The sequence below is a fragment of the Cyrtonyx montezumae genome, unplaced genomic scaffold (genome assembly GCF_038088225.1).
Source record: "Cyrtonyx montezumae isolate F1298 unplaced genomic scaffold, pur_monq_1.0 scaffold_0, whole genome shotgun sequence".
NCBI lineage: Eukaryota > Metazoa > Chordata > Aves > Galliformes > Odontophoridae > Cyrtonyx > Cyrtonyx montezumae.
The window spans coordinates 27,059,566-27,073,949 of NW_027071824.1; the positions used below are offsets into that span (position 1 = coordinate 27,059,566).

The 14,384-nt window shown below is 35.9% G+C and overlaps 1 protein-coding gene across 1 annotated transcript in view; it reads left to right on the forward strand.

Annotated features, from left to right (window-relative positions):
* WDR27 (WD repeat domain 27) overlaps window positions 1–14,384 on the forward strand; it is a 92,576-nt gene that overhangs the window by 34,560 nt on the left and 43,632 nt on the right. Inside the window, 1 exon segment of the mRNA XM_065735875.1 lies at window positions 5,259–5,354. Coding sequence (XP_065591947.1) covers window positions 5,259–5,354 — 96 coding nt within the window.

A 14,384-nucleotide genomic window follows, 5' to 3' on the forward strand; every position in this document is an offset into this window, starting at 1 on the left:
CTCCATATCTGCTTCTCATGACTAAACTTCATGGATGAATCCCAGACCTGGTTTATAATCTCACCTTTTTTGAGACTTTTGAGACAGTTGATAGACCTTGTTATCAGAGCCCTACAGAAGACTACTCTATTCAGATATGGTGTGATGGTGCCCTGGTTGGCAATGACAGTATCTATTCACCTTATTCACCCTGTCTTCTCTGCAATTTTTCTTGTTTATAGCAGCTCCATTCTTTCTGCACTCTGACAAGAACATTCACTATATTATTTTTCACATGTCTGGAAATGCACCCTAAGGAATGCCTTGTAATGTTTCTTTTTTCTTAGTACCTATATATTTTGAGTAGAAACTGAAAATTAAAACTAAAGAGATGCTCTTCTCATAATTACTAAGGTGTGACCTGTGCAGTTTAGAAACCAAGAACTGCTTAACGTTCCAAGAGAAAATTTATTCAGTTTTTGAATAGTAACACTGGAAGTATATGTAGAAATCTGTGAAGTATTATATAAACAGCAGAGTCTTTTCATGTTCTAAGACATGAATAAATATTCTGTCTTTGTCCTCATCAGTCATTTCCTTCCCTTTGCAGGAAGAACACCTGCAACAACAGAACAGATTTCTTAATTCAAAACACTTAGCATTAGGAAAAACATGAGATAAATGAGGGCGAAGATCGTGTTTGTAGAGGCAATGTGGCTCTTTTTGAGATGTAGCCTTACAATATCTATTCAGAAGTTGTTCTTATTATCTATCTGGCCATAGACATAGTTTCTGTAAGTTCTATATGTAATAAAAACTGATTAATTTGGAAGGAGTAGGCCCTTTGGAAGAAGCAACTGGAAGAGATAACTAAAGATTGGTTAGCCTCTCTGCAGTCTCTAGGAAGATGGTGGAACATCTAATTCTGAAAACCAGTTAATGGACTGCAAAGTTCCAGAGTGCCATCAGGGGTCATCGCTACGTATTCACCAGGGTGATAGCATTGTTTCACCAATATAAGCTTATGTGTTGGAATGATTGGCCTGGTAGACAAGAGGAATATGATGCATGTGGTCTATCTGGACTTCATTTGAAGGCTTTTGCCACTGTCTCCTAGGATCCTCATAGAGAGGCTGTTGAACAATGGGCTGAAGGAGTGCACAGTGGGGGGATTGGAAACTGGATGAACAGTTTCTGGGTAGGCCCAGAGAGTGGTGACTGGTGACATGAAGTCTACTTGGAGGCTGGTAACTAGTGGAATACTTATCTGTTCTGAGACCAATCCTGTTCAATATCTGCATTAATATTCTGGATGGTGAATAGAGTGCATCCTAGAGAAAACACCACAAAACTGGGAGAAGTGAATGATACACAAGAGGATTGTGCAGCCATCTGAAGAGATACTTTCAGGCTGGAGAAGTGGACTAGCAAGAACATTAAGAGTGGAGAGGGTGGAGTCCTGTGTGTGACAGGGAACAACCACCCAGCTGGTTTGGGTGGTTTTTCTGCAGTTTGGCAGAAAGGACCTGGGGTTATGGAAGACCCCCAAGGGGTTGGGTGACTTCTGGAGGTTCCTTCTAATCTCGTGTATTCTATAAATCTATAAAACCAGCATATTCTTTTCTTTACTTGCCACATGAGTTTTATAGTGTGGAGAACTTGTCAAGACAACTACTATGAGGTGTAAATAGATGGAAAAAGATATGAAATTGGGAATTAATCTAGAGATTGAGACAGTAGTGCTGTTTTGTCAGATATGCTCATTTTCTATGTGGAGGTGGGGAGAGAATAGAAAAGCAATTGCCCCATTTAGAGGACTGGACTGCTACTATGCTGTGTCTGGGAAGGTAGGTATGACAAGCTACTAGATTGTTACTTCTGACATTCAGCAGCAACGTGTGAGGAACCTCCAGGCTCCACCACAACTAATGCCTTTGGTGGCCACAGCAGTCTGTCTCTGTCTGACTCTTAAGTGTTAAGGAGTAGAAGTTCAGCTTCTCTAACTGTTTGCTGCTGGAGCATTCATTCCTCATCTCCTGGAGAAAGGCAACTTGGACTCATGGGACCACAGTGAAGATTTTTGAAGAATATTAGATTTGGACATACTGATTTTTTTCCTGCAGATTACTCATGTTCATGATAATACTTTGGTAGATGATCCGAGAGAAAATCAGTTTCACCCTCTTTCAGCCTCTGAAAAGATTTGCCAGTTCTTTACACAAGACAGCTTTTGACATGAAAGTACTATCTCCAAGTTGTATTATTATCTTTTGCAACTAGATCATAAGCTCCTTTGGCAGTGTGTTTCAGTGGAATTATTTCAGGCACATGGAACTCATCTCATACATTTTCTAACAATTACGCTTTGAGGGCGTTAGGGTCAGGCGTGTAATTTGATTGAATTACTTTCAATTTTCAGAAAATTTTCAATTTCTATCTTTACTATGCATTAACTGCCTGACATCCTGAGCAAGATATGCAGAAACATATATTCAGAACAAAATTATTTCTAATACTTCTTGGTCTCTTCTGAACATGAGTATCTAGTGATTTCTCATTTTTTGGGTTTTTTTTTTGTTTGTTTGTTTGTTGTATGTTTTCCTTCTTTCTCCCCAAAGATTTAAGTGTTATATGAGGATAGCAAGGGTGAAAGGGATAAGTAGTGTCTGGAGTTCCTCCAAGTTTGGGATTGGGGTTGCTTCAAAACATACAGGATGGGAAATGTATGGTCCCTGTTTCATGCTGTTGCTGAAAGCATACTGAGCTTCTATATGAAGAGTTCAGTGTGGGTTTTAAATGAAACCCATGTGTACAGAACATCTGAGGTAGTACTACTCTTGTCAGGTTATACTTGGATATTCATAGCATCTGGATGGATCTGCTGGTATTGCAGATTCTCTGAGCAAATAGCAGAGCACGGATACAGAGTAATAAAGTAAAAGATGAGGTGGTTAAAAAGAAGAAACTTTGGACTACTATCAAGTTTATTCTGAAGAAGAAAGAAATAGACTCATTTGTGCATTCCCTAGTATATATCAAGACATACCATTTTGGTATCTTTCTCTTTAAAAGGCAAGAAAAAAGGTCACCTTTTTTTCCAGTATTCTCCAAATTGTTTGTGACGTAAGATACATTTTTTTGAAAGAAGTCTACAAGCTGTACATTGGAAAACATAGGGTAAACTTGGCTATTTGCTGTCCCATGCAATTACCAGATGTTTGCCATGGTAACCCGAGAAGTTCTGACCAGTGTTTTATACTTAGGAGGCTAGGACAGCATGCCAGTTGGACAAAGAAAGCTTATAATATCCAAAATAAGTTTGATCACCACCTGTTGCTACTTAACACAACAGGAGGAAAATAATGGCTGAAATAAGTGAACTCCTAGAATAAGCTAAAATTGTACATGTAATAGCAGCTCTTTTTTAAAGGCTTCTTTTTCCACTTCTTTTCATCACTGTAGTACCTGGAGATATCTGGAGAATAATAGATAGCATAGCAAAATGTCTACCAGATTGTGTGGGAAGTTTGACTGGAATCACTTTTTCTAGGTGGCATTTCAAAGCAGAATTCTGAAGGATTGGGATAGTAACTATACTTGTAATAGAACATACAACCTGATTGTAATGGGGAACAACTGAGAAAATGTAATACTTATTGTTAGTTATTACTGTGGCTGTAACTAGCAGTGTGTGTGTGTGTGTGGGGGGGGGGGGGGGGGGGTGGGAGTTGTACTCTCCTATGACTCAGCCTTTCTTTGCTGTAGTGTAGCAGAAAAAGCAACAGTGGAAGCCTTGGAATTGTGTTATTTCTTATAAATCCATTCACAGGTAGAGAAGTGAGTTATCGGGACTAGCTGCAGAAGAGTCAAATTCTTTTGCAAAGAGTAATCAGTGATTTATTTGTAGATGTTTCTGTGAAGAAGAAGCAGTTCATTAGGGAAATTAGCATTTATGGAATGAGGGCTTAAACTCTGGGACCCAATTTTATCATTCCTAATATCTGTTCTAAATCTCCCCTATTTTAGTTTAAAATCTTTACCCCTTATCCTATTGCTATCAGACAGTGTGAAAAGTTACTTATTTAATTAAATCTTCTAAATGAAGCATACATTTGTAAATAATCACTCTGAATGCGATTGAGCTCCAAGTTTTATACGTGTTAAAATGGATTTTAACATTGAAACAACTATCAATTGTACTTTTTGCCTTAGTTTTGCTATGACTACAGAACTGTTACATTTCTTTACAATGGTCTTTTTTAGATGGATAGCGATCTTCAACTCATTTAATTTTTTTTTAAATTGCTCAGGTGTGCTCAGCTATCAAAAAGTTACTCCACAATGCTAGTAATTCTATTTTGCAATATTAACATTGAAAGTGGGTAATTCATTCCTTCTGTGAAGTTTAAATGTATTCCTTTCTTTATGCTATACTAATACAGATAAGTAAGAGATTAGCAACAGTTGTACTGTAGATATATTTATAATTTTTGAATGTCATTTGTATATTGACTTTACCAGATGCAATAAACTAATGCATGGAGTAGGAATGTAAATACAGCAACGCAAATTAAATATCCAGATTTGAGTACAAAAAAAGTGAGCAATAGTTATTTACATTATGATTCAACATTTTGTATCTTGATTCGAAGGAAGTTGCTTCAGGGGAATTTCTGAAGCTGTGAAGAGCAGACTGGCTTTTACATAAACACTCTTCAAGCAGTGTTGGTTTGGCTTTCCTTGCTGATGATATATGGTGATGAGGCACAGAACAGGCTACTCAGAGAAGCTGTGGATGCCTCATCTCTAAAGGCATATGAAGTCAGGTTGGGTGGGCCATGGCAGCCTAATCTAGTGGGTGGCAGCTCTGCCCACAGCAGAGAGGTTGGAATTAGGTGATGCCTAAGGTGGAATCCAGCCTAAGCCTTTCTGTTGCACAGTTCTATGGTAGCTAACTATGGTAGCTTAATGGCAGGTCTCATTTCTAAATGCTAATGATGTTTCTACCTCTGTAAACTAAACTAGGCCAAAGCATGGGCTTAGGCATTGTCCTGAAGTATTGCGCACTCATTTTGTTTTTCTTCAGTGACACTCCTTAATGCCTTTCAGTTTTCATAAATGCTGTGACAGATATTCATAATTTAATTGGTGTATTTGCCTTAGTTAAATTCGAATACTAAGAAAAATGATAAGACTTGAGCAGAATTTTGTGAAAGTAGTGGTAAAGGAGCTACTTCTAGTATTTATTAATAAGACTTTCTGAAAATTCTCTGAAGGTATGAACGTCAATTTGAGGGACATTTTAGTCATTCCTATCCATGTGGAGTTGCAGTATCTCCTTGCAGGCAGTTTGTAGCCAGTGGATCAAATAACAAGTGTGTAAGTACTGTTTTTGTTTATTTTTCTCTGAATCTACTGGAGCTACTTGTTTTGTACACAATATAATCCTTTCATGCATATTCTTATGATTCAGCTTAATGTGCAAAACTGAGGACTCTTGTACTTTTATATGCTTGCTTACTACATAGCACTAAAATTTGATTCCTGATGTTTATGTTCTTTATGTGAAAAATAGTCAAATTTTGTCACTCATAGCGACTGTTAATTTCTCAGAATTTTCACAGAATTTGACTCTCAGTTGTCACATGCCATCGAAGATGAAGAGAATGATATCTGTAGTGAAGCTTTATGTGTATGTGTTCGACCTCAGGAACTATGTAGCAGCTACACATCAGTTTATCTATGTAATCAAACACAGGATGACGAAGCTTTTATTGCTGATTTCACAGAAACATTGAATACATAATGAAAAGGCCCTCATTTGTGTTTAGAATATTTATGCATCCCTCACAGACTAGGTCTTTTCTCACTCAGTGTCTTCTATATTCGGATTAGCTGCACTTAGCAAAGAATATTGAGTGAAAATTTATTGCTACCTTTCTGAGTTTGCACATAATTTTAACTTGGTGTCCAGTGTTTCTGGTGCAATGTTTACTAAGACCCTGGTGTTTACTAAGAGATATGTACTTGCTAGCTAGTAGAATAGCTCTTTGAAACGGGGCTGTTCCCAGGGGTGGGGGTTAGGTTCTTTATAAATACATTTTCTCCAAACAGTTGGTTAGGAAAGCTGTCTAAATTCTAGGTCTTTCTAGGTGACTCATTAAGAATGCGACACAAGGTTTCTGGACAGCTTCAAATTCAGAGTAATGGAATTTACTATTGTAGCCAGTTTTGAAATACTGACTCCATGTGTGTAGGATAGATGTTTTATTGGCAGATTGCTGGAGGTTTGGCAGTGGCTAGTATATTCTCATGGTTTCCATGATAAGATATATTTTTCAGGCTTCTGGTAACTTGCATTTGAGAATGTAATTTTCAGTACAGAACAGAAGCTTTTACTTTGTCTGTAAAATGAAATATATCTAATATTGATCTCAATGCATTATATATATATTTAATTGAGTTATATATTAGTTTTCCAATTAACATTGAGGATGAATAATATAAAAGAGGTGTAATTGTAAAACCGTTTTTCTTTTGGAATAAAGCTTCTGTTAAGAAATGATGCTGATAGAAAATAAATTTATAGAGCATGATTTCTTGGCAATTGGTTGCTCATTATAGGAAGCTAAGTAGCTAGATTGCATCCTGCTCCAGTTGGCACGTAGTCTCTGGTGGGCAGAGTGCCAGTCAGTATGTTTTAGTGTGGTTCCTGGGGAGGAATTTTGCAAAATTTGCATCATATGTCCTTAGAGATCTTTCATTGTTCTTGCTGTCCCCTCAGGAAAACTGAGTCAAGTTTCAAATTCTGAGAAACTTGCTAAAAACTTGCTATGGCCCTACTGCTAGGACAAAATATAGTTTAGGGCCATTTATGGGCCTCTCTTTGAAACATTTTGACTGAATGTACTTTTGTATTTCCTTTTGACAAATAAAACTGAACATGAATCTGAATAGTCCATTCATATTGTTAAACTAGGAACATTTTGACAAATGGACATATGTGTAACTGGGACAGCTTTAAGAGTATTGAGTATCCAGGTATTTTTGCAGATAATATTCAGTAAATTAATGTCCACTGGAATTATAAAAACTGTTAAGATGTATGAGCAGAGGTAACAGGTTATTTGGTTATTCTTAAATGATGAAATGTAACTTTCCACTGACCAGTAACTACATCTCAATCATGTTGGAGTTTCTCACAAGCAATTCTTGCATCCCATGGTTAACAAATATGGTTGATTTTTATGTTAGAAGGGAAAGAACTGTGTTATAATTGAGAAATATTAATCTCAAAATGCCTTTTGTATTTTACAATGTGCAACACGTTTGTCAGAGAGAAATATGTGGTGGCTGCATTAATTAACAGCAAAACTATAACCATATTCTTACAGGACAAAGAGTAAAGAAAACAGAAATGTTATAAACAAAGAGTCGCAACTCCTATCTGCCTTTTATTTTGTAATATACTGCCTGTTTGATACAAAAACTGATATAGTTCCTGTTAGGCTAAAGTAACATCTTATTTTCATGTGAACATGTGTGTGTTGCATGCATATTCTAAGTTATGTGTTGCAAGTGTTCCCATACCTTGCTACTCCCACTTGCAAAGAAATTTTGGCAAGAACTGTGCAGAACCTGACAGTCTGACCAAAGCAGGTACCTACAGTATCCTTGTTTTGAACTGTGATAAGCTTTTCCATAACTCATAGTGATCAAAAGAATCTAGAAAGTTAACGTTTCTAACATCAGTTAGTGTCTTAATCTTAAAAAGCCTAATGTGACAAGTGGTATGGGTTGACTCTTTCTGATATAATTTCTGACTGTTTAACAATTGTACAGTTTGAAGTTTCTTACTATCAAGGAATAGTGCCAAGGATGTTAGACAAATATTGCTGTTGGGTTTAGATTTCCATTTTCCCAGTCTCTGTATATCAATTTTTATGGGCTGGCTCAGCCCAGTTCCATGACAATTGGGATGGGGGACCCATGACCTGGGAAAGCAGAAGGGGGAAAGGGAAAAAGGAAAAGGGAGATGGGTCTGAAAACAAAACAGCGGCAATGATCCAAGGAGGAAAGCTAATTTACTAAATAAGATATCAAAATGCAAAAATAACACAATACAATTGGAATTGAAGCTAATAAATCAAATAGAATGTCAGTGTCCAAGAACCAAAGGCCTCACACTGAATGCTGAAGGCTAGTGAGCACCACTGCTGGGTTGATCTGAAAGGAAGGAGCCTGTGTCTCATGACATGCAAACAACTTTTATTTTTCCCTCTGAGCAGAAAACAAAAAAATGCAAAGCAACACAAAGTCCTCTGGTGTACATAGTTCTTCTCTTCTGAGACAAGTATACCTGGAGCTGTGTATGATCCACAGAGCTGGAGCATTAACTCTCTAACTCCCAATGCACTACATGATGTTATGATGTGGAATATCAATGACAAAAATCTCAAAACCATGACATTGTAGAAAAAAGTTTACTTAAATATTACCTGATCTATGAAATCTTATTCTAAAAGGATAAAAGTATTTTAGATGTCTGAAATGCTTCTTTTGAAAACAGAAATTTTCCTGTGCTCAGTGTAGTCCTAGTTAGCTGTTTTACTTCATATCTAATTAGGTTCACTTCTTTCCTTTGTTTTTATTGTTATTTTTTCCCAATACCTTAAGGCTTTCTGAATAAATTCCAAGTTCCCAGAAATGAAATAGGGACTGCAGTAGTAAAGATTTGGGTCTTAAATTGTTTTCAGATCATTTTTATTCTCTTTTCTCCTAAGTGACACATTTTGGCTTCGTTGCTGAAATGCAATTTGCTAATTTAAAAGTCTGCTCCTATGACAAGTCTCACAACCTGAGTTTGTATTTCATGCCGACTCACCCATATTGGAAACCCAGTGCTTTTTTCAGCATAAGGGGTTGCTTTATCAATAAGAAAAATGTAAAGGTATTGTATGAAGTTGTCTTCTATTTTATGTTATCGTTTTAAGTTGAAATGCAGAATTTTACCTATAGTGATGCTGTTGAAGCATATCCTAAATCTGACATTAAGTTTAGGCCTCCAAAAATGTGAAGGCACCAAATTCAGAGGTAGTAGAGTTTTTTTTAATCTCCAGAGGGCATCAACAGTGAACAGAGGAACATGAGGCAGTGTCTGTTGATTTAATACTTATTATCAGTCCTGTTTACTTGCAGAATTCCTAAATGTTAACGTTTGTGAAATATTGATTTTTATAGTTAGTTTACACTTTACAAATGATGCTGATTACATACTACTCAGGAGTCATATCCAAAGCATTCTGTAAGCCCGTGAATGATTGTAATTGCTGACTAATTTGTCTTCAGGTACAAGATTCTGCATCTGGCATAAGATACACTGTAGAATGTTCATAGTTGATGTTCCACAATTTAGAACTGTCAGCCTTTTTAACTAAGGATTTCAGATGTTCTAAGCAATATATTTAATGTTTTATTGCCAGATATTTACTTAGTCATAAAATTCACCATCTAAAAACAGGTAATCTTTTAGGACCTTTTATAAATACATTCCAATATGAATTCTTGATGAGAATGAAAAAAAGGGAATTATGTAACAAGATTCTTATTTTTATTTTTATCTGTAATTATACCAACCTAAAAATATTTTAAAAGTAACTTTTTTTTTTGTCCCTCAGAAATGTTTAAAAAAATAGTGCTGCTATCTCTTAAAGTCATCATCTACTTGGTCACATACATTTTGGCTTTGAGAAACCATAATGAAAGGAGCTTTACTATTTGAAATTACATAGAAATTTCAAGTTTTTTTCTTCCTCATTTTCCCTAGTGTTCCTTCAGAGTAAACAGACATTGTGGCAATGTTTTATTTAGTGCAGGGGAGCATATTTTTGCTTTAGCAAAGTTCCAAGTACTGCTCCTTGCTGTTTCCTTAAGAAATTCTTTATGAGAAGAAAGGTGTTTTGGTCTTTGAAATTTCTTGTTTGAACTTCAGCAAGTCACTTTTTGCACACTTACTTCAGGGCTTCATATATTCCTGTGCAAGAAGGGAAGTCCTCTTTGTGGAAAACTAAGATACAAATTTGCTATTTGCAATAATGACAAAACTGAAATGTGTTTAAGTCAGATTTCTGTAGCTACTATGTTTTATATTTTGACTTTGGATAACCTGTGCTTTATTATACTGAGGAGAAGTATTGCCTATCATGAAGCAGATTTTTTTCTTTATTGATCTTTAAGTATCTTTTTCATCTAGTTTCTTCTACAGACTGAAAGAGGATAATATTTTTATTTAAGCATTTAAATTCCTATCAATTTGAAGAACTATTATTTGAGAATGTAATATATCTATATACATCACCTGAAAAACATATTGTTAAAAACTAACGAAAATCAAGCTTGATTTGTACATTAGCTACTTCTGGTGGTATCTCAATGCTTCATCTGTTCTTCAGATATCTGTCATTTTAAGAAAATTTCAAAAAATATTATGCTAAGTTCTGGAATTCAGATTTTGCATTTTCATAGTACATTGCACGACTTTATCAAAATATTTTAAATGTAACATTGTATTAAAGTATTTCTGGTTTTTTTAACTACCTTTTCTGTTATGTCTATACAGTGACTAGTACAATATGTGTTGCTTTTGCTTGTAGAGAAATATATGCCAGTCATCTCACATAGCTTTTAACTTTTATACCACAAGCATCTCTGCTCTTTGAAGATCAGCTGAATGAAGTTCATGCACTAATGCCAGAACATTCCGCTCATTTATCTGTCTCTCAGAAGGTCATCTGGTTATCTGAGAAATAAAATCTTGAGTGGTAGGCTGAAAAAGAAAAATGGCATCAGGAAAGTGGAAATGGATTCCAAAGTACTTTTTCTAATGAAATGTATATGATTGAATGGAGTTTTACTCCCTTAATCTTTTAACAGTATTCAAACGTATTACTTTTTATAACCGAGTTGCTGTTTTGTTCTATATATCTTCTCTTGTTCTGCACTACTTTCTAACCTAATCATTGCCTTAGGAGATTATGATCTATTCCTTGGCTGCCATAAATTTATTTTTAATCTTGTTAGTCTTCCCGTGGCTCAGTTCTGATTTATAAAACAGAGTTAAGTGATGACATTTTTCCTCTGTGCTTTTTATTTGATTGGAAAATTAAGACAAGTCTACCTCAATTTTTTACTACTGCAGTCAGTTATTCTAATCTTATTTACATGAAACTTTTCATGTTATTTGTCTGTGGTGTAATATGCTTACAAACTGCATTTGATTACGTCCAATATTCCATCAAATTATCTCAGTAGTAGAGAGAAAAGCATTCCCAGATCCTCAGAGTGTTAATGATAAAACTATGTCATTGTCTATCTCCCTCTTGAGACTATGATTTCACTAAAATGTTTTAGGTACTAATGAATGGAAGATAAAGGATTAGAGATGAAGAAAGGCACGGGTTTTGAGAAAGGTATTCTACTATAGATGTATGTATGTGGAAGAGATAGGACATGCTAATAGTTCAGGAGTTGTATTTATGTGTAGTTAGATTTATTGCTCTCATCACTGATAACATAGTTATCTTTGATCAGTAGTATATGCTCAGTGACTCTAATATTGGATTTGGAAGCAAGTAGGATACCTTCTGTAAATTTGCTTTTTTAGATATCTGATAGTGGTAATATTTATTGTCTTGGTCTACGCTTTGTACCAGAGGGCTTGCAGTACTGAATGTATTTTATGAAGCAGTGGTAGAGACTATCTAAGATATTTTAGGTTTTGGTGTCATACACATCTCAATTATATTTTGATCAAATTGTATTCTGTATATCCATATTGTTCAAGTTTTAAAGGAAAACATCTGGAGTAAATAGCATTAGTAATGATTACTGTGGAAAAAAGCAGAACTGACATTGCTTGGCAGAAGAATATAAATGGCAGAGGATGAATGACAAGGATTGCAATCACCTCTCTGCCAGCAATTGTTGGACAAAATCTATCCCTTTCCAAGGAAGAATACATCTTTGTATTACTCTTGAACCTCAGCTTCTTGGACTCTTTGGAAGTGTGATTGGCTTTTTATGAGTGTTGCCCTAGGAGGGAAGAGGTAAATGTCACTTTCTTATTAACCTAGGCTGCTACTCTGTTCTCTTTGGGTATATCTTTGAAGATGATTGAAAATCTTAGCTGCGGTAGATCATTTTACGAACCATGGAATTATATCAGCATGAGCACATTAACTGTTCTTGTTGTCTTCTTGATTGGCTCAGACTACTGCTTTATCTATGGTGCCCCTACATCTCAGAACTGACCAGCATATAAATCCAGGCTAGTAGTAGTTGAGAGTAGTGACAGTTATTCTGCTGGCTATAGAAGTGACCGTAGAAATCAGCCAAAGGATGAAAGACCAACCCTATAAGGACAGACTGAAAGAACTGGGGCTGTTCAGCCTGGAGAAGAGAAGGATCTAGGGAGACATGAGATCAGCCTTCAGTATGTAAAGGTACATAAGAAGGAAGGGTTACAGAATCTTTAGCAGAGTCTGCTGTGGTAGGGCAAGGGGAAATGTTTTCAGAGTGGTGATTTAGATTGGGTATAAGGAAGAATGTTTTACAGTAAGGGTAGTAAGGCACTGGGATAGGTTTCCAAGAGGCATGGTGGATGTCCCAACCTTGGAGACCTTCAAGGTCGGGTGGCAGGGGACCCTGAGCAGCCTGTCCTATCTTCCGATGTCCCTGTTCATTGTGGGAGAGTTGGACTATAGATGATCTTTGAGGGTCCCTTCCAACTCAAGTGATTATATGATTCTAAGCATGTTTACTTAACTGCTACAAAACATCTATTTGCCTGTCAAAACTGAAATTTATGGGGCTACAGTGTGGTACTGTTAACCTTTAAGCCTGGTATCTTGTCCCACTAAGTTAGTTTCAAGGGAGGTGAACCTTTTTCTATCTTCTGAGCTGCACCTGTCCAAGTCAGTAAGGGGTCACTACTGCAGGTAATTCTGACAGCAGAGTGTAAATACTTGATGTTAGCTTTTTGCTGAAGAATATTAGTTTTAAGGGAAATACCCCATATTTAAATGTTAGGGAAACGGGAAGTCAAAGTAGATATAAATATCCAAATTTCATTCATGTTTAATAGTTACCTATGTCCAAATAAACCAGTGGGGTGCTAAAAAAGCATGGATATAGGTTTACAATCACAGGTTTTGGGGTTTCTATGTGTATAGTTCAGTACATCTGAAGAATTTTATGTATTGTTGGTACGTGTGTCCTATTGTCCATGCAGTTGATTGAGTTGAGCTTGCAAATTTATTAATATGGAACAATTCATTGTAAAGCTGAAATTCTCTCTTATGCTTAAGCAGCTGAATGGGGATCGTCTGCATCTTTTTTGTAGTATTTCTGTCAAAAAATAGCAGTACACAAACAAGGAATGCAATTAAAGTTGATGCAGAAGGACAGCCTTAGCGACAGCTGAAGAGCCATTTTCAGGGTGGATATGTTCCAACTGTTCTGCTTCTAGTTGTAACTAGGGGGGAGGTAAATTTTCCTGGAACAAAATCTTCAATAGTAATTCAGCGCTCTGCCAAAGTTAAGTGAGTTATAAAAGTAACCTAAATATAACAATATATGGTGCTACATAAATCCCACGGGCATAGAAATGGAAACAAGCATATATATACAAGACTTTGAAATTGACTAATTAAGTAGAAACTGAAATCAGAAAAAATATAAATTAGAAGCTTCTAAGAAAGAAAGCTTAGATAAATAAAATTCACTTATATTTTGGATCTTCTTATATAATCTTTAATGAGGAAAATTTAAACTGTTAGATATATATCAATATACTGACAATTATCTGAAAAGTATACCCTCAAGGCCTGATCTTGATAATATTAAGCTTTAACAATTAATATTAAGCTTTATTAATTTTAGCCATTGCTCCTTTTGTGTTACATGGAAGGAACTCAAATGGAAACTGGGATCCTACTCTAAAAGGCAATTTCTTGTTTCTTCACCAAAACAGCTTCCACAACAAGTTGCATTAGAAGGGCAGAGTTTCTCAAAGGGCATATTGTACTCAAAATTCTGGAGATAGGCTTGAACTTTCCGTGCTACTATTGTATGACATGTCTCAGGACTGAAGACTGTTCATCAGTGCTTAGAAAACTTGCAAAATCTATTTTATTATGTGTGGAGTTGGCACTGATATGTGTAATTACAGCAGTCTGACACTTTCCACTATAATTCTGTTTTCAGTTGTTTGTAACCGGGAATGTTTTGTACTGAAACTTTCCATGCTGGGTGTCTGCTTTGGGCTCATTGTTAGTTTACATTTTAGTACAAGTATTTCAGGAGCTTCTTAAGCTTGAGATTAAGGAAAAATACATAGTCCAGTGGGA